Source organism: Elephantulus edwardii, unplaced genomic scaffold (assembly GCF_000299155.1).
Source record: "Elephantulus edwardii isolate Elephantulus edwardi_28Jun2011 unplaced genomic scaffold, EleEdw1.0 scaffold00496, whole genome shotgun sequence".
NCBI classification, from domain to species: Eukaryota; Metazoa; Chordata; class Mammalia; order Macroscelidea; family Macroscelididae; genus Elephantulus; species Elephantulus edwardii.
Window position 1 is genome coordinate 329,396 of NW_006400246.1, and position 19,721 is coordinate 349,116.

General features: G+C 52.4%; 2 protein-coding genes across 2 annotated transcripts in view; one reads left to right on the plus strand and one right to left on the minus strand.

The window, feature by feature from the left end:
* LOC102857278 overlaps positions 1 to 5,771 on the plus strand; it is a 36,283-nt gene extending 30,512 nt beyond the window's left edge. Inside the window, exon 15 of the mRNA XM_006903035.1 lies at positions 4,705 to 5,771. Within this exon, the coding sequence (XP_006903097.1) occupies positions 4,705 to 5,771 (1,067 nt within the window). The remainder of the gene's footprint in view (positions 1 to 4,704) is intronic.
* A 3,513-nt stretch (positions 5,772 to 9,284) lies between these two features.
* LOC102857678 (alpha-1B-glycoprotein-like) overlaps positions 9,285 to 19,721 on the minus strand; it is a 17,538-nt gene continuing 7,101 nt past the window's right edge. The window contains exons 3-9 of the mRNA XM_006903036.1: positions 16,159 to 16,194; positions 15,788 to 16,063; positions 13,002 to 13,274; positions 12,439 to 12,726; positions 10,515 to 10,808; positions 9,445 to 9,726; positions 9,285 to 9,361 (exon numbers count right to left, since the gene is read on the minus strand). Of these exons, the coding sequence (XP_006903098.1) occupies positions 9,285 to 9,361; positions 9,445 to 9,726; positions 10,515 to 10,808; positions 12,439 to 12,726; positions 13,002 to 13,274; positions 15,788 to 16,063; positions 16,159 to 16,194 (1,526 nt within the window). The remainder of the gene's footprint in view (positions 9,362 to 9,444; positions 9,727 to 10,514; positions 10,809 to 12,438; positions 12,727 to 13,001; positions 13,275 to 15,787; positions 16,064 to 16,158; positions 16,195 to 19,721) is intronic.

Genomic DNA, 19,721 nt, shown 5'->3' on the forward strand with positions numbered 1-19,721 from the left:
GGTGACGGGTCCTTCCCTGACATCTCAGGGGTGACGGGTCCTTCCCTGATATCTCAGGGGTGATGTGGTCCTTCCCTGATATCTCAGGGGTGATGGTGGTCCTTCCCTGATATCTCAGGGGTGATGGGTCCTTCCCTGATATCTCAGGGGTGACGGGTCCTTCCCTGATATCTCAGGGGTGACGGGTCCTTCTCTGATATCTCAGGGGTGACGGGTCCTTCTCTGATATCTCAGGGGTGACTGGTCCTTCCCTGATATCTCAGGGGTGACTGGTCCTTCCCTGATATCTCAGGGGTGATGTGGTCCTTCCCTGATATCTGATTCTGAGTTCTCCAGAGAATCACAGTGTGTGACGCTTATGTTCATGTCTGTGTGTGTATACCCAGAGACAGGGAAAGGGAGAGCTTTATCTCAGGGATGGGTGCAGGTTCCTGCCCTGCTCCATGCTGCACTGGACACTTTAGAAGCCCATCTGGTTTCCTGCCTGTGGTTTCAGTTCCAAGCTTGAAGGGTGCTTGGGAGTTGTAGTCTTGGGTTTCCACCAGTCTCTATTAGGCTAGTAAGCCTGGTTTTTTTGCACGTTTTTCTCTCTCTGCCTGGAACCTTCTGTTGTGACCTCTCTCGGATCGGTAGTAGTAGTAGCAGTAGTGGTAGTAGCTGGTTGCCGCCTGCCTAGTCCTTCTGTCACAAGATCATGGAGGCAGGAATTCACAGAATGTGTTGTGGATTGGGTAACAGCCACTGGGCTGGTCGCTAGCCCTGGTGACCCCTCAATGCACAGAGAAAACCTGCTTCATAGCGTTTTCAAGGCTGTGCCCTGTCAGAAGCCCCTGACCGATCTTCTGAGGCCCCTCTGGGTAGGTTCGTGTTTAGTGGTTGTGGTTTTGGTTGGTGCTAGTGAGTCGAGTACGATTCATAGCAACCCAAGACCAACAGATGTGAACCCTGTCCTAGCTTGTGCCATCCTCACAACTTCTGACATTGCTGCACTCACCGTGCAACCCGTCTGCTTGAGGCTCTTCTTCTCCTTGTCTGACCCTCCACCCTTCCAAGAAATAGGCTCTCCTAACAACCACCACCACCCTCTGTTCATTCTGTTACACGACTTGCTTTAGTCTTCTCGAGCTGCCCTTTAAGTCTTCTGTTCAGCTCTTGTCCTTCAACATTTCCCCCCCTTGTATTGGCTTCTTGACGCCCTCGTACAGTTTCTCAGCTTGTCTTCTGACATCCATGTAAATTTCTTTCTCCTTTGTAGTGACCTTTTTCTCTCTTCATGGATGATATCCCTGATGTCATCCCACGACTCATTCAGTCTCCAATCAGTGGTGTTCAACACCTCAAACCTATTCTTAAGTTGATTTTGAAATTGAGATGGAATAGACTCAAGGTCAAAATTTGATTCTTTTTTTTTAAATTTTTTTTATTATTTTATTATTTTTGTGTGCGTGTACCGTCAAATCAGATCTGACTGGTACAGGAGGAGATTGCCCCTCCTTCCCCGGCAGAGCATCTGGTGGATTCGAACCGTGCACCTCTGCGATTGTAGTTGCACCTTCTTGCCACTAGGCCACCAGAGCTCCCCTGAGGACTTATTTTTATTTTCTTCGGCCTCAGTTTGAACCTGCACATGAGTAATTGATGGTCTGTTCCGCAGTCAGCACCTGGCCTGGTTTTGACTGCTGATACTGAACTTCTCCAATGATTCCTTTTACAGATGTAGCCACTTGGATTCCTGTACCATCCATCAAGTGAGGTCCATGTGCATAATACCTTTTCATTGAGTGCTTAATAATTTTCTCCTAGGGTCACATAGTCTTAAGCTTTGTTTTATGCGGGTGTGTTGATTTCAGCACATAGCAACCCACTTTATAAGGTGGAGCTGCCACTAAAGGTAACGTGTTCACAGGCTCCATCAGTTACGATGTGGACACAGTCTTGGTGACCATAAAGTACAGTGAGGTTGGAGAATTGTTCTCAGTTACAAAATCAATAGCACGAAACTGATTCCTCTGAGGTCGTATATGCCTCCCCACTTCATACCTACCTTCATCAGTTCTGTCACTGTCATCCCTCCCCAGGGTCTCACCGCTCTGTTCACTGGCTGCTAGTCCACTGTAGTGGCCACACTGAACTCAGACAGTACTCATGCTTAGGGGGCTTATTAGAAGAGTTGACAATTCAGGTCAAAGCAGGATCCATTTCTTCAGTCAGGACAGCTACTCAGGCACACAGGCCCTCTGATCTGTCTTGCTGGGCTCTGCCTTGAGATTCGGGGCCAGTATGAGAAAACCCTGTTAGTCCTGCCAGGTATGGTGCCTCTTCTACGCCTCTGGACTCAAGGAGCAGTGTTGCCTTTTTCTAGCAGGACTGAGAACACGGTGCTGCTGAGGAAAAAACCAAGAGAGAGGGAGAGGGATAGAGGGTGAGGAAAAGGAGAGAGGACACCAAGGCTTAGGCTGGAGCCAAAAGCAAAAATTGTTACTTTTCTTAGCATATTCAGAAAAAACCCAACTTTCCATTACTATTGAAATAACTAAGCTTATGGGGAGCTCTGGTGGCCCAGTGGCAAGGAGCTGCAACTACAATCCCAGAGGCGCAAGGTTTGAATCCACCAGATGCTCTGCCAGGGAAGGAGGGACAATCTCTTCCTGTACCAGTCAGATCTGATTTGACGGTACACGCACACAAAAATAAAAAAAAATTGTTCATAATGCTAATCAGTGTGTATTAACACACTGATTAGAATCAAGTGTAATACATTAATGATGTTTAGTAACCCTCATTCTGTGGTTCCACCTTTCTTTGGAAGGGGCACAAATTTGGATCCAGTCTATTTCATTAGCCGGGTCACTCTTCCAGATGTTTTGTCAGCACTGCATCCACTTGTTCTAATACTTCATTTGATGTTTCTCTCCATTCCCAAAGCTCTGGTTTTCAGCCAGTGTCTTCAGTACAGCTATGACTTCTTCCTGCAGGATCATCAGTTCTTGATTATATATGTGAATGTTGACCAGTTCTTTTTGGTGTATGTGAATTTCTTCTTCCTTATTTTGGTGCTTCCCGTGTCTTTCCATATTTTGCCCAGAGAATACTTCAGTCTTACAGTTAGAGGCTTGAATTAATCCTTCAGTTCTTTCTGGTTCAGAAATGCCAACCATCCTCTTCCCATTTGATTTCCTGTTCCTCTTCACATATTTCATTTTATTCCTTTACTTTGTCTTTTCAAGCTGCCTTTTGAAATCTTCGTCAACTCTTTCTTATCATTTCTTCCTCTTTGCTTTATAGCAACTTGATGTTCAAGAGTGAGTTTCATAGTCTTGTGACATTCATTTTGGTAATTTCTTTCCTATTGTTTTTAAAGACTTTGCTTTTTTGATGGATAATGTCATCTCACACTTCATCTGGTCTATAGTCATGAGTGTTGCATGCATCGTATCTGTTCTTGAAATGGTATCCAAATTCAGTTGGGGTATGCTCAGCACCATACTTTGGCTTTCTTGGCTTTGTTTACATTTTCTTCAGCTTCGGTGTGAACATGACAAGGGGTCATTGATGGACTGTGCCACAGTTGGCCCCTAACCCTGGTCTGACTGATGATGTTCTCTTTCTAAAGACGTCGTTGACTTGATGTATTCCATCTGCTGAATTCCATTTGTGGTGTTGTTGGGTATCATCCAGTCAGAACCCACTCACTAGCTGACTCTCCAGCGGGTTTTTTGAGGCAGTTAACTGCACAGGAGGAGATTGCCCATCCTTCTCCTGCAGAGCAGCTGGTGGATTCGAACCACCTGCCTTTGGGTTAGCAGTCATTACCCACTAAGTCCCCAGAGCTCCCTAATGGGTAAGCTGGTTTTGCACAGTTCTGTCGTGGGACTTTTTGCATCATGTCTGTCACCAAGGTCTATTTTCTAGCTGGTGAGCTTTGTTTCTTACTTTCCCATTCCAGTAACGAGTAATTATCACTGCATGGTGACAACATAGTGCGATCCATTTCAGACTGCAGAATTTGGTAATGTTTATTTCCTCATCTTTGATATTCACATAGGGCATAAGGGTGAGGGTTTACAATAGTTTTTTTGCGGGGGACACAGGTCAGTCATAACAGGTGAGGTCCTTGGCTTACAGGAAAGAGTCTCTCCCAAACCAGGCCAGGAGCAGAGGCCTGATAGGAACCCTCCTCATGGTGCCTCTGTCCACAGCGGGGAGGTGGACAGGAACAGGACGCTCCAGGTTCTAGGTAAGTGAGTTTCTGACCTCCCAGCTTTGTCCACCCTGTTCCCAAGACTGTCTTCAGACCTCTGAGGCTGGCCATAGGAACTTTCCAGTCCCCTCCTCTCCTCTCAGCCTCTGAAGATAAGCCCAAATTGTGGGGTTAAAAAGACCTCTGGGGACACCATCGGTCAGCTGCTCCCAGCAGTCCAAATCCACCAGCTGCCCTGCAGGAGAGGGACGTGGCAGTGTGCTTCATAGCATTCCTCAGAACCTCTGAGGGGCAGACTCTCCTCTGTCCTGCAGGGTCTCTGTGGGTCCAGGTGGACTCAGCGGCAGTGAGGGGACAGTTTTTCATTGCATGGGGTCCAGTCCTGCATGCTTTGGTTATCAGAGACCCCCATGAGCAACTGCCCTGGGTGGTGACTGGATGACAGAGCCCTGGCCATGCCTGGGAGGTGCGTAGTAGTGACACTGTGGTTTGGGTTGTTGCAGGGTGGGAGCTGGGGCCCGAGCTGGCTGCGGCAAGCCCCAAACAGAACAATTCAGAAGAGTCATGGCCCCCAGACACAGTCGCTGAACCCCTCACAGGTGGGGTGTCCACGGGACCTGCTCATGGCAGCACCTGTGAGCCTGAGAGCAGCACAGAGAGACAGGCAGGACCCCACGAGGCTATAGCAGCCCAGCAGACAGATTTCTGGAAAACTTCAGGTCCTGCCAACGAGGCCTTCACAGGCCGGCCTTGCTGTGGCGACGGTGCCTTGAGGACCAATCCCAGCGTGTGTGCAGACCTTGACTCTGGAGAGAAAGCTCCTTCAGAAGGGAAATCCCATCCTCTGTGTGGTTCTGAGACTGAGTGTCCACACACATACTTGGGGATCAGGTCTCCTAAGTGTGGCCCCTGTGGGAAGACATTCAGGAGCCCCTCCGCCCTTCAGGCACATCAGAAGAGCCATTCTCGGAAGACACCACATACCTGCGGTGAGTGTGGGAAAGCCTTCAGCCGGAGCACTCACCTGGCCCAGCATCAGGTCGTCCATACAGGACTGAAGCCCCATGAGTGCAAGGACTGTGGGAAAGCCTTCAGCCGAGTCACCCACCTCACGCAGCACCAGAGGATTCACACTGGGGAGAAGCCCTACCGGTGTGGAGAATGTGGCAAAGCCTTCAGCCGCAGCACCCACCTGACCCAGCACCGGCGGGTGCACACGGGCGAGCGGCCCTACGAGTGTGAGGCCTGCCGGAAGGCCTTCAGCCAGAGCACCCACCTGACCCAGCACCAGCGCATCCACACGGGGGAGAAGCCCTACAGGTGCCACGTGTGTGAGCGAGCCTTCAGTGACTGCTCAGCCCTGATCCGACACCTCAGGGTCCACTCTGGGGAGAAGCCCTATCAGTGTAAGGTCTGCCCAAAGGCCTTTGCCCAGAGCTCCTCCCTCATCGAGCACCAGCGGACTCACACGGGAGAGAAGCCCTACAAGTGCAGTGACTGTGGGAAGGCCTTCAGCCGCAGTTCAGCCCTCATGGTCCATCTACGGATCCACGTCACAGTGCAGCAGTGACCACAGGGAGCTTCCTCAGGCCCGTGGTTCGTCTGCTTGTCCACATCACAGTGCTGCTGTGACCGTGAGTCTGGAGCGTCCCCTGGCTCAGGCCCGTGGTCCATCCACACATCCACACCACATATTACAGTGACCATGGGGCGCTTCCCCTGCCCCAGGCCCGTGGTCCATCCACGTCGCAGTGCAGCAGTGACTGAGCAGGACAGAAACTGTTCATCTAGGATTCACATCGCAGTGCAGTGGTGACTGGAAGATGCCCTCTGCGTGCACACAGCCTCCCCTTAGAGTTTCCACATCCGAGAGACTCCAAGTTCCAGGAAAATAGAAAAGAATGGGCGAGGGAGGGCTGACTCTCCCAATAGAACAAAGTGATTGAAGGTAGACTCTGGGAATAATTCTGCGTTGGGAAACTCGGGAGACCCTTAGTGAACACACAGTGGTTCAGGGAGGTGGAAAAGCTTCTAGAAGGATCCTGCTGCCTTCTGTAGCCACTTAGGGTTGTCGTGGAGAAAAGACAGCTGAGTTGAAAATTTAACTTCGTCCTCAGAAATGAGCAGATGGGGTAAGGTGTGTCGTGCTTCTGCTCCCAAGATGCCACAGAGCTGCTAGCCTCACAGTGACTGTTCTTGCCTCGTCCTCCTCATGTGACCCAGGAGGGACGCCTGGCCGTGCCCATCCCACCCCAAGTCGTCTCACTCCAGGCCTCACCTTACAGCTGCCTCTCCAGGAAGTCTCTCATACTCTGTCGCCCTACGCCGCCTTGACTGATGGTGCCTCACACTTGCCTGTCGTCATTCCCTCCCGCCCCTCTGTCCCCATCTCCCGCCAGCTCCCAGCCCTGTGGATCTCCTCCTGTCCCTCTGCCACCCAAGCCCTCCTCATCTCTCCCTGGATTACAGCACAGGAATCCCTGCTGGCCCCTTCCAGCTGTCATTCTCGACCCTCCGTCTCATGTCTGCGCTGGTCTCTGGGGGCCTCTTTCAGCAACACACACCTGATGATGTCACCATGGCAGAAAGTTCTGCACTGTGTCACTCACTACAATAAAACTCCCCAGTGGCTCACAGGCAGAAGCAAACCTCGTCTCACCGCCCTCACACAGACACGGCCTTTGAAAAGAATTGAAGGTTTGTAGCAACTTTGCACCTGGAAACATGGATGATTTCCCCCAACAGTTTGTGCTCACTTGTGTCTCTGATCACGTTTTTTTGAAGCTCTTCCATGATGTTGAACTCTTAAGAGACTGTCAGTGTGAACATAATTTTTCGGTGCACTGAGAAACCTAAAAAAATTGTGTAACTCCACCGATGGCGATCGTCACTTTACTTCTGCGGCCTGGGACCGAGCGTGCAGATCTCTGGTGTGCCTGCACATCAAGATGTTGGTCGTCCTTCTGTGTGCCTGCAGCCGTGTGAGGAGGGTATGAGGGCGCTGATCTGATGAGCGGGGCTCCTGGCCTCCAGCCTGCCGACAGCCTCACAACCCACACAGCAATCCTGAACCTGCTCCCTCGTGCTTCCGGAAGAAGCCTTATTTTCCCAGCCTGCGTGCCTTTGTCTCCGTGCCTGGAGGACTTTTCATAACTGTCAGATGACAGTTCTTATCCTCAAGGTGTTCCACATGTCCCCCAGTGAAATCTCTCCCCTGAACCTCACGGCAGGGTTAGCCTCTCCCTTCTGCTTCCAGGGCACTGTGTTCTTCTGTCTCATAACTCCTCCCGGGTTGTATTTCCAGATGGAATTATTCTTTCATAGTGGAAAGGGATGGGCAGGGGGGGGCAAGGGGATTAAACCCTAGAACTACTGATTCCCAAAAAGGAAAAGAAACAGTAGTTCCTCCACGGCCCCATCAGATTTTAAAGTATCAGTGATGCCCCAGAGGAGGGTTACAGGACTTCACTCCATGCACCATTTACCCGTAAACCGTGTTTTAAGGTGATTAACATCAGCAGTCAGCGTGAGCTGAGAAGAGCTGGGAGGATCAGGCAGGTTTCAGTTCTGGGGTTGCTGTGAGTTGGAGCTAGCTAGACAGAACGTAAGAAGAACACTTCAAAAACAGTTACTTGCAATTAATCTAAAACAAAGCACACATAAATGATTGAAAACACAATATTATTGTGCGCTGTAGGATCAGAACTGACCCTCTGGCGGGTTCTCAGAGGCAGTAAGTCACATGGGGGAGATTGCCCGTCCTTCTGCGGAGCAGCAGGGGGCCTCGAACCATGTGCACTAGGCCACCAGCGCTCCCTTAAAAGACCAATACGATTGTAAATTTTCACTCAAAACTATAAATACATTTTTAGAGTCTTGAAGAAAGGCTACAACGTTCGAATTAATGAATGACCTTCGATGAAATGGATAACGTGGACATGAGAAGAATGTGGACACAATGTGAGGATTAAGATCAGTGCCAGGAAACCCAAGTGTGTGAGCTGTGAAGTGGAAAACCAATTTTCTCTGTAAACTTTCACTCAAATCATGATAAAAACAGGTTTTCAAGAAACCAAAACTTGAATACTAAAAAATATTTAAACAATCCAGAAAAAAGGGCGTCCTTGTGACCCAGAGGCCTGGAAGGAAGGAGGCAGAATCTCGAGAAGAGCATTCGCGGTGGGACTCGTGTGTTGACTCCATCCACAGTACCGCTGAGGGCCTGAGCCACGCAGGCGGGACCACAGAGCCCTGTTGGCCTCAGATTGTGTCCAGTTAAGGTGCCCTGATGACAAAGGGTTTGAGGTTTGCATCTCAGTAAGGAACCCCGGAGGTGTTGTGGACTGCATGTTGGGCTAACACAAAGGTCTGTGGTTTGAATCCACTGGGGCCTCCATAAGGAGAAACAGCCAGGAAGCAGTGGGGCAGGTTTGCCCTGTGCACACTCTGATCCCTGTGAGTCTGGTCAATGTTACTGTCTGATGGTCCGTGTCCCCATAGGAACAGGTGCAGCAGCTAGGGCTGAGGCCTTACTGGAACCTGGAGCTACCCCAGCACAAGTGTAGATCTGTCCATCCACACTGGGAGTGAGCAGAGACGGTGCCGGGAGAGTGACCAGCTTGGTGGACAAGGGCCAAGGACAGTGAGGGCCCAGGATCCAGCCCCCAGACCACCCAAACTCAGGACCCAGAGCCCTCCCCACAGCGATCTTCCCACCTTCAGATCCCAGTCCATGACCCCACCCCCAACCTTGGCGGCCCATCCCCTGGGCTATTTCGACCCATCAGCCAAAGACAGTTCAACAAGATGTCTCCATATTTATTAATTTCTGGGAGGAATTCTGGAATGACACAGCCTCCATTGGCAGCAGGAGCAAAACCAGCTGGACCACAGAGGAGTTCCCAGGGATCCTGTCACCAGCTGAATCAGCTTCCTTTTGACAGAAGTACAATAAGAGGACAGTGAGCTTTGGGAACTGGGGTAACTATGAAGACCCCCTCTGCAGACCAGGGGTGTGTTAGGATGGAGCCTGTGAAAGACACCCTCCCCACCCTTAAGCTGCCACTCCACGTCAGGCTTCCCGTCACCAAGCACTGTCTGCCCCAGGACCTTTGCACATGCTGTTCCCCCTGCCAGCAATTCCTTTACCACCTCCAACCCCTGGAAACACACCCAGAGACCAGGAAGGACACAACCACAGCAGAGACTGGATCTGGACACACCTGCACCCAGGAAACCCTCACCTGCCACCTGCAGCTCCAGAGAGTCACTGGGCTCTGACCAGAAGTCGAGTCCCTTTATGTAGTAACGGCAGCTGTATTTGCCAGCATCCTGGGGCCCCACGTAGGTCAGCACCATTTCTTCCTCTCTGGTGGCCCTCTTCACTGCCCTGTTCACCGGCTCGCCGTCATGCAGCAGCTGATAGATGACACTGGACAACGAGCTCTCACAGCGGAAGACAGCATTGTGGCCAGGGCTTACTGGCCCCTGCCACAGAGGTCGCAGCTGGGGCTTGGGAAGGGGACCTGGGCAGAGTGGCCGGGACAATAGGGTGAGACCCTGGCCTCAAAAGGTCACGCCCAGGCCCACCTCTGCCCAACCTGGGGGCTAAGGAGAGACAGAGCTGCCATGTCACCTGGTCACCCCGTTAAGCCCAGCCTGCCATCCCCAACCTGGGTCTGCTATGACCTCCCCACGGTCCCCAGCCCTGGACCTGCTGTGTGACCTCAGGGTCCCTGGAACTGGGCACACCAGGCCCTGGACGCCTGAGGCCTTTCAAGGCTCCATCATCCCACACATGGAGCCCTGGACATTGAGTGGACAGAATCAGATGATGGTGGAAGTGGTATCCACTCCCAGGGACGACAGCTGTTCACTGTACTCAGTACTGTCCACTCAGAGCCGTCCCGAAGATGTCCCTCCAGCGGTTTCCAGATCTCGTGGGAGGAGCTTGTCCATCGTTCTTCATCTGAGCGGCTGATGGATTTTAACTACCAGAGGGGTCCTCTTCCCTCCTGACCAGGCCAACAGCGCCCCCGGCAGCAAGGACTGAGGCCCATCTGCTTTGTCTGCTCCCTGCCCCGAAGCCCATGGTAGGAAAGAGCTGGTGGGGATGAAGCGTTAATTTTCCACCACAGTCCAGCCCTGGAAACGGGCGGAGCAAGGCAGGCAGCCTGCACACTGGCACCACAACCACTTTGGAAATCATTGGAAATAACTGTGAGTCCCCGGAACCCTGGCCCACAGGAACGGCCAAGGGTGGGACTGAGGCCAGCGTGGTTCTCAAGAGGCAGGCTCAGGGCCCCCGGCTCACCGTCCACATGCAGCTCCACGGGCTCACTGCTCGCCGAGCCTGGGAAAGGCGCCGTCAGGTCCACGTAGATGCAGCTGTAGTTGCCGGAATCCAGCACCGACATGTTGTGGAGGTCGAACTGGGCCACTGAGCCCTCGGGACTCTGGCGGTCCAACCCCTGGTGCCCACATGCGCCCTGGCGCTCAAGGACGAAGCGCACGTTGGCCCGGGGCGCCTGGCACCGCAGACTCACATGAGCACCAGGTCGGAGGTGACCGCTGGGCTCGGCCAGCAGCTCGGGCGCGGCCAGTGTCTCTGTGGGAAGACATGCCTGGTCAGGCCAGGGCTGGGGCTCCAGCCACTGCAGTCCCTTTGTCCCCAACTGTGGCCTCCATCCTGTGCCCCTGACACCCTTCTCTCAGGGCAGACCCTGTGGCTGTCCACTTAGACTGCGGTCCATGGTGTGCCCAGATGTCTGCACATCCCTAGACCCTGTCAATCTCCATGTCGCCAACATCCTTCTGCCTCTACACTCAGTCCCTCCATGGCTGCCCGTCTCTCTCTCTACCTTACCTGTCTCTCCCTCTTCCGCTGCCCCTCCCTCCATCTTTCCTCTCCTCCATCTCGCCCACTCCTCTGTCTGCCATCTCCACTCCCTTCCTCCATTTCCCCTCCCTCCACCTCCTCCGTCTCTCACCCCTTCCTTTGTCTCCCATCTCCCCCTTCCGTCTCCCCTACTCTGTCTCTCCCACCTCTGTCTCTCCCACCTCTGTCTCCTCCCCTCCTCTGTCTTTCCCCCTCCTCTGTCCCCCTCACTTTCTGCCCCCTCTTCCCATGTCTCTCCCACACTGTTCCCCCTCCTGTCTCCCCCATCCACCACTCACTGTCTCCCCTCCTGTCTCTCCCTTCTGTCTCCTCCACACTCTGTCCCCCTCCTGTCTCCCCCACTCTGTCCCTCCTCCTCTGTCCCCCCTGTTTCTCCCTCTCCCCCTCTGTCCCTCTCTTGTCTCTCCCTCTGTCTCCCTCTCTGTTTGTCTCTCTCCCTCCTCCATCGCTCATCTCTTTGTGTCTCTCACTCAAGAAGCATGCTGCCATGGAGGGATTCCTGACTTCTACTGACCCTCCATGGTCACAGAGGACACTGGCCAGCTTTCTCCCTGGTGGGTCCCGTACGTGCTTGAGACAAGTATCTCTGGGTGAGCGGTGTGGCGCACTGAGATGTGCCCCCATCTCTCACACAGACACCTAAAAAGTTCTGTATTGATTTGATTCTCCAGGAAGCTCTCCTGCCAAGTGGGTCAAGAGTTGTGCTGCCAACTCACAGGCAGGCATTTCAAGCCCACCCGCTGTTCCACAGAAGAAAAGTGGACGGTCTCCTCCTGTGAGACTTAACAGCCGCTGAAAACCGGCCGCAGGGTCAGCTAGGAATCAACTTCACCTTGATACCACATCACAACTATTTGTTTCTCTAGAAAAACAAGAGGAGTCCTGTTCTGACACCACACTGTACCCCAAAGTCAGTCTCCACTTCACCTCGCTGACTCTGCATGCACCAGCCCGTGGCCACTCCGCCCAGGGCGAGCTGCCACCTCTTGGCCTCTGAGGACTCGCAGTCCAGTTCTCAGCTGAGCTCTGCGAATGGCAACCACTCTCAGGTCCTGAGAGGCTGGAACAGCCACACTCCCCAGGCTAGAGTGGATTCCGGTAGCCCCTGAACGGCCTGCAGGCTGTTCTTAGAGCCACCCTGGCCCCAGAAAACAGTCTGCCCACCTGCCCTGTGCCAGGCCCCCCAGTATTTTTGTTGGTCACGAGGTTGTTGCGGTCATCACTCCATTTTCGGATGGAAGTGAGCCTGGCAGGCGAGGATGGAGAGGTCCAGAGCCCCACGTACCAGCAATTTGCACCCCACCAGACCACCTCACCCCCTGCAGTCCAGCCACCTCACCATCACTTATCAGCAGCTCTAAGGGTGCACTGTCCAGGGACCAGGTCACATGCATTGGAAGCTGATAACGGCAGGTGTAGATGCCGCTGTCTGCTGGGGTCAGTGAGGTCATGTCGAAGTAGACACGGTCTGGGCTGGAGGTATGCATGGTGACCACCAGTACCTCCTCTCCACGCCGTAGCTGGAAATGCACTCCACTCAGTGGTGCGGTGCAGAGCAGGCTCAGGCTCGTGCCCGGCCGCTGGACACCTGTGTCCTTTCCGCTCAGGCTAGGTGGGGGCGGCACCTCTGCAAGGCAGGGAGGGGAGGTAGAAAGCCACCAACAGACAGTCCTCCGTGCTCCGTCCCTGTGAAACTATCCCCACACTGTTGTCCCCACAGAACCACCCTACTGCGTCCCTGGGAACCTCCCACCCAACTCCCCAGTTCTGGCCACTGTGGCCACCATTTCTCTGGCCCCCTCCTAGTTGGGAAGGTTCACAGGGTAAGGGCAAAGGCTGCCCAGTGCTGTCCTCCCAGTGCCCCAGCCTGCAGTCCCCTGGACCGGATCATCCTGCACTCACCAAGCCCTTCAATGCTCACGGCGGCGCTGGGCGGGGAAGGCTGGCCGGCGGCATGTGTGCGGTAGCTGCAGCTGTAGTTGCCTCCACGCTGGATGGAAAAGGTGGCCTTTGTGTCCTTTGGTGCCTCCACCTCCTCCAGGAACCCATCCTCACCTTCCCGTGTCAGGAGGAAGGTAACACCCTGCAGCCATGCTCGGCACACGAGGGTCGTGTTCCAGTCTGGAGTGACCCAGGACACCTGGCCAGCAGAGAGCGAGGGGGCGGCCAGTGAGCCTGCAGAATGCGGAGAGATGGACAGCCGTGTGCTCAGGGAAGACCCCTTCACTCGGGGCATCCCGTGGGGGACTGGAAATGGTGGGAAAGCATTCCTGGGAGAGGCAGGTTGGGGGGAAAAGGAACAAAGGCAGAAGTGGGCACAGATGGGCCTCCTGTCATTAAGCTTCACTTGACACATGTTGCATTTTTCACAAGTTTGAAGGTTTGTGATGAGCCTACCTGGAGCGCCTGTGGGGCCAGTGAGCCAATGACATGCGAACCCATCTCACCCACGTGCCTGGTCGTGCTCTCAAGTGAACACTTCCCGTCTCACCATCACACCTGGCCATTCTGTCAGTGTTCATAAGCTTTCCAAATGTTGTTAGGGTCCTACTCATGCCAGCCTGTGCACACACCTGAACTTTTCCCTGAGGGAAGCCTGCCTTATATTGTGACGTCGTCACACAGAGGTTCTTATTCACCAGCAGCTACAGGGAGAAAAAGGAATCACTTCTTCAGGGGAGTTTCCAGTTTCAGAAACCCAAGGAGGGTCAGCTATGAGATGATGCTGACACTATTGCAATGAGAGAGAAAGAGAAATCCATTCTGAAATTATCTTCAGAAATTGTGATGTCTATTAAAGTATGCCCCTTTTAAAAACAGTTTCTAAATCTGTCCCATAACCTTATGTATATGTCAACATAAAAAATCCCAAAATCCTCACCACTGGTCCAATCGACAACATCAGGATAAACAGAAGAAAGCCTGAAGTTAACTGTTTCCTTTTACTCGGAGCCACAACCAACTAAGAAGTAAGATCTAAAGAGGAAGGATGCCACTTTAAAGAGTGGGGTACAGCTGACCCAAGCCATGGTGTTTTCAGTTACTTCATAGGTATGTGAAGTTGGACAATAGAGAAATCTAAAGAAAAACTGATGTCTGTGAAGTTGAGTGTTGTGAGACTTTATCTCACACACTTGGGACATGTGGTCAGCTGTAGCCAGGCCCTGGAAAAGGACATGATGCTCGGAAAGTGAGAGTGCACGAACGAAAGGAAGCCCCTCAACCGGATGGACTGTCATGTTGATGATTTGGCTGGGCCTGGGCCCAGCAGAGATGCCGGGATGCTGCAGGAGGTGACCTGTTTTCCTTCTGTGGCACAGAAGTCTCTAGAAGTCCAAACAGCAGTGTTCTTGCACGTATGATCCCATTTGGAAATGGTAATATTTGTTAATGGAAACGTGCCTTTATTGTTGTTGACTGCTGTCCAGTCAAGGTCAACTCATAGCAACTCTATGAACAAAAGACCTAATGCCTTTCCACAGCTATCGTTGTTTCTCCCAAGTTCATAGGGTTTCCAGAGGCATGTAGTGTATGAAGTGGATGCCACTCCTGCTTCCCAACATGTTTTACAACTGGGAGCTCCACCGAACACTGTCCACAACAGGAAACCATTCTGGTATTTGATATCCCCATGGCACAATGTTCAGCATCATAGTAAACCCAGGTTAATTCATACAGCTCATTGACAAAGAGTGATATGCAAAGTGGAAGACTGTTCATCCAGATATAACAGCACTCGTCTGTTTTAGCAGTGGTTAAGTGTCGTCGAGTCAAATATGACTCAGAGTAAGCTTTGCACAAAAGACCTGAACTCTGATCTATAATTAACATCATTTCTGTACATTTATAAGAGAGTTTGGAGAGTTTCCAGGGGCATCTAGTTTAGGAAGTGGATGCCACTCCTACTTCCCAGCATGAATCAACCCAGATGCTCATCCAACCATCGTGCAAAATGGGTGACCATATGGTACTTGACGCAACTGTGGAGTAGTGCTCAGCGTCACAGCAACTCCAAGTTGTCCATCACAGCCTTTAAGTATTGCATGTGGGTTTTTTTTTGTTTTGGGGGTTTTTTGGGGGTTTTTTGGTATTATTTTTACGTGTACCGTCAAATCAGATCTGACTGGTACAGGAGGAGATTGCTCCCTCCTTCTCCAGCAGAGCATCTGGTGGATTTGAACTGCATACCTCTGGGATTGCAGTGCAGCATCTTGCCACTAGGCCACCAGAGCTCCCTAAGTATTGCATGTGTTTTAAGCAATCACTTCCCCACTACATTTTATGGTGAGTGGAGTGAAAGCTGACAGAAAACGGATTCGTCACCCAAGCCTTCATTCGTCACCCAAGCCTTCATGCATGTTCTGTTTTACAACATTTCTCACAAACAAGAGCTCCTCTCAGAGATTGCAATGTTGTTGAACATGAGCTTTCTATCCAGTGGGACACTAGCACCTCAAGGCCTCCTGTCAATCCACCTCTCTGCCCTCCACTCTGGGAGGCCAGGCTGCAGACTTCCCAGGGCTCTTACCTGGCTGGTCCTCTCAAGTTCTGGGGTCAGCAGAGCATTGTCGTCCCATGTTACACATGGGAAACATCAAGTGAGTCCACCCATGGCCACACAGCTCCCCGGGGAGGGGGCTCTGAGGCCCCTGACAGGTGGTGGAGAGTGGGGGAGGGCCCCTGCTCACCTGGGCCAGACAGCTCCACCAGGTTGCTCAGCTCTGTCCACACTTGCCCTGTGTTTGTCCGGCACCGGTAGAGGCCTTGGGTTTCAGCGGTCACTGCTTCCACAGAAAAGTGGTACTCCGGGGCTATTGAGTTCACGGACTCTAAAAGCACACCGTCTTTGAACAACTGGAAACTCAAGCCGATGCTCATCTTGGCCCGGCAGATCAGGGTCAGATTGGTCCAGGGATCCAGCAGCGACTGGGCCTCTGCCCAAAGGATTGGTGTGGGGTCAAAATCTGCACAGAAGATCGCAGTCAGTGCAGGGACATCTGGGCCAGGGGCCCCCTGGCTGAGTGTGACCCCTCAACCCTGCCCCAAGCTGGGTACTTACAAGTGGCTGCCTGAGCCGCTGGACCCATGACAAGGCCTGTGGAGATAAGACGTGTGAGACCCCCACTCCTGCCCTCCCAAGCCTCTCCAGCCCAGAGACCCCAGTGTCCAGGGCAGCTCACCCCACAGCAGTAAGGAGGTCACTAGCAGACACATAGTGGCCTTCATCCACCAGCTCACTCTGTGAGTGTCTGGAGTGAGGTTCAAGCTGCTAAAAGCCTAGCAGGTCAGCAGGAGGCAGCAACAGGGGACCCAAAGCTCCTCCCCTTTCCAGGAAGGCAGGTCAGAGGTCAGGAGACCACGGGGTGGGGGTGGGGGCAAAGGGTAACACTAGGCGACCAACTAGAGCTGTGGTCCACAGCAGCACCAAGGCCAGTGTGGTGTGCTGAACGAGTGCTGCTGTGACGCACATGGCTAGCTCTGACAAGGAAATGTGTTCCCTCCCATGGCAGCAGAAGTCAGAGCAGGAAGCCTGAATTTAAGCCAGTCACAGGAAAGCAAGCTACGTTTGTGGGCTCTGGATGATAGATCCTCACATCAACGTTCTCCTGTCTTGGTAATGAGGCCCCTCTTTGCTTAGAAGATGAAAGGTGTGTGCCTCCAGCAAGTGTGATGCAGCCAACCCTCATGCTGAGCAAAGTCTAATTCTCATTGATCTAACACATCACTCCCCAGTGCAAAGCTGACATTGCCATAAACCACAATACAGGCTAGGATTTGCAACACATCCCACATGGAGACAACCACATGTGGCCTTGCCACATTCACATGAATTTTGAGGAGACCAAGTTCCATCCAGGACATGTGCATCTAGTAGATTCCAATTCAGAGGGACACCATGGGACAGAGTAGAATGAAACCCTTGTGTTTTCTCAAGTGAGTTTACAGGGCAGGTTGCCAGTGGAGCCCTGGGGGTGGGGATGGGGGGAGTTTAATCCAGTCACTTTTCTGTTAGTAGCTGGGTGCTTAACAGCTATGCCATCAGGCTCCTCTGAAGGTGTGTTCTCCAGGACAATCTTCCATGTCAAGGTGGACATGGCTACCTGGCATGCTGCTGCGATGGCCTACGTGGCTGCTGCTGACCACGTGAACGACGCTTGCTCGAAGTGATGAAGACGTGAAGTTAGTCTCTCATGATCAACCTTCTGTGAGAATTACTCCTCAAGCTTAAGAAAACAAAAATTCTCACCACTAGAGAAATGACTGAAGTTGTCTACGATTTCATTTAACTTAGGCCCACAATCTATACCTGTGATAGAAGGAGTTAAGATGTCAAAAAGACATGTTGTGGCTATGTGCTGTCGAGTGACCTGTGACCCATAGAGACCCTATGTACAGCAGCTCTGAACCCTGCCCTGTCCTGAGCCAGTCTAATTCTGACACACCAACCCTATCTTCCCAGATACTGTATCAATTCATCTCACCTGGGCTCTTCCTCTCCTGCACTGTCCATCCAACCCTTCCAAGCATGATGTCCTTCTCCAAGGACCAGTCTGTCCTTGGCCATGTGCCCAAAGTATGTGAGAAAGAGCTTCAAAAGCCTAGCCTCCAGAGAGTCATTTGGTTTCACCCTCTCCAAGACTGACAGCTGCTGTGGAAGACAAACATTCATTTTCAGAGCAGAACTGTCCCTCAAGGTCACTAAGGCTGTGGCTCAGTAGGTGGAGACCACCTCACGTTTCTCCCATGGAGCAGCCTGCGAGTCCGAACAGCGGTCCTTTTACAGCCCACACTTAGCTGCCTGTGTGACCAGGCCTGCTAGGTGTTTACCCAGGGTGCATGAAAGCACACATCTTCACGCACAGAAGCTTGTAGCCAGATGTCCAGGCAACAGTATTTATAAAGGTCCAGAGGCGGAAACAACACAAGTATCGATCAAGTGTTGAACGCATCAAGAAATGGCATCATCATACAATGGATTATTCCTCAACAGAAATGAACGAAACAGCTTTGCTGTCCAACGTCTTAACAAGGCTGCACTTGTGGTACCTCCTTTCCGACCTTTGCCATGCCGCCCAAGGACAATAATAAGAAGAAGAAAGTCGGCCAAGAAGACACCTGGGGACAAGGCCAAGAAGAAGAAGTGGTCCAAAGGCAAAGCTCGGGACAAGCTCGGTAACCTGGTCTTGTTTGACAAAGCCACATATGACAAACTTTGTAAAGAAGTTCCCAACTCTAAGCTTATAACCCCAGCTGTTGTCTTTGAGAAAATGAAGATTTGGGGTTCACTGGCCCAGACAGCCTTGCAGGAGCTGCTCAGTAAAGAACTTTACAAGCTGGTTTCAAAACACAGAGCTCAAGTCATTTACACCAGAAACACCAAAGGTGGTGATGCCCCAGCTGCTGGTGTAGACACATACACAGGTCCAACCGACTGTACGTTTTTAAAAAGAAAACTTTACTCAATTAAAAAAAGAAACAAATATGTACAGTACACATGAACCTTGAACATACCCTGCTCAGTGAAAACAGCCAGACACAAAGGCCGTGTGCTGTATGATACCATTTGTGTTAAACATCCAGAAGAGGCAAGACCAGGGACGGGTCAGTTTTCTCCAAAGAAGGGCCCCTCCTGACACATGCCCAAAGTCGGGAGAGGAAGTTTCACCGTCCTAAGAGGCACCCTGGTTGCACTTGTGTGTGTTTTTTTTGGCAGTCGATGGGATAGGGAATTCCTTCACCAACGCCACAATTAAAAGGCATCAGCCCCTTTTTTTCTTTTTTAGAGTTCAGTAGAAATCCAGATTTGTGTATTTTTCTTCAACATTTCCAAGACCTGATGTCAGGAGTTCCTTCCTGCCTGATATGAGAAGCAGCCCATTTGATGGGGATCACCTCACCTTCAGACAGAGCTGAGACTTCTGAAGGGCCATTACCAGTGCCCTTTCGCTGCAGGACCCCCCACCCTGTTCCCTGCGTTTGAAGACCTCGAGGTCCTTCCTCGGTTGCAGGCCACATCCCACCCCATCCCCCCGTCAGTCCGTGCAGCCTGCCCACGGCCCTGGCTGCACGCCCTACTCTATTGCATCAGGATCGTTTTTTCCAGAAACTAGCCCTGCTGGAAACTGCACAAGCAAACAAATCAATCAATAAAAGGGCAAATACAGGGTGGGTGAAGGGAGGGGGACTGCTCCGGAAGGAACCCTCTATGGGTTCGAAGCCACCAGCTGCTCCACAGGAGGAAGGACATTGTCCTCCTGAGCGCTGTCCAACTTCAGAAGCCCGCCGAGTGTCAGCGAGGCGTGGTTCCCCCTCGATGGCAAAGTTTGAGTCAAGGCGTGGAGCATTGGATAGAGTGGGGGCTGTAAGGACCCTCCGAGCACGAAGCCATCGATGGTCGCTGGAGAAGGGCGCACTGGGGAGGGGACCGAGTATCTAGGATTGCACCCACAGGCTGGGAGGTGGGCAACCGGTCTAAGGCCAGCGATGACCAGGCGGCCAGCGAATCTCCCCACTGCGCCTGAGGAGCAGGGAGCCCGTCCTGTGGTTCCCATGGGAACGGCCCCGCCCTGCGCCTGCGCACCAACGTCTCCATGGATTCGCCCGCACCAGCAGCCAGGAAAT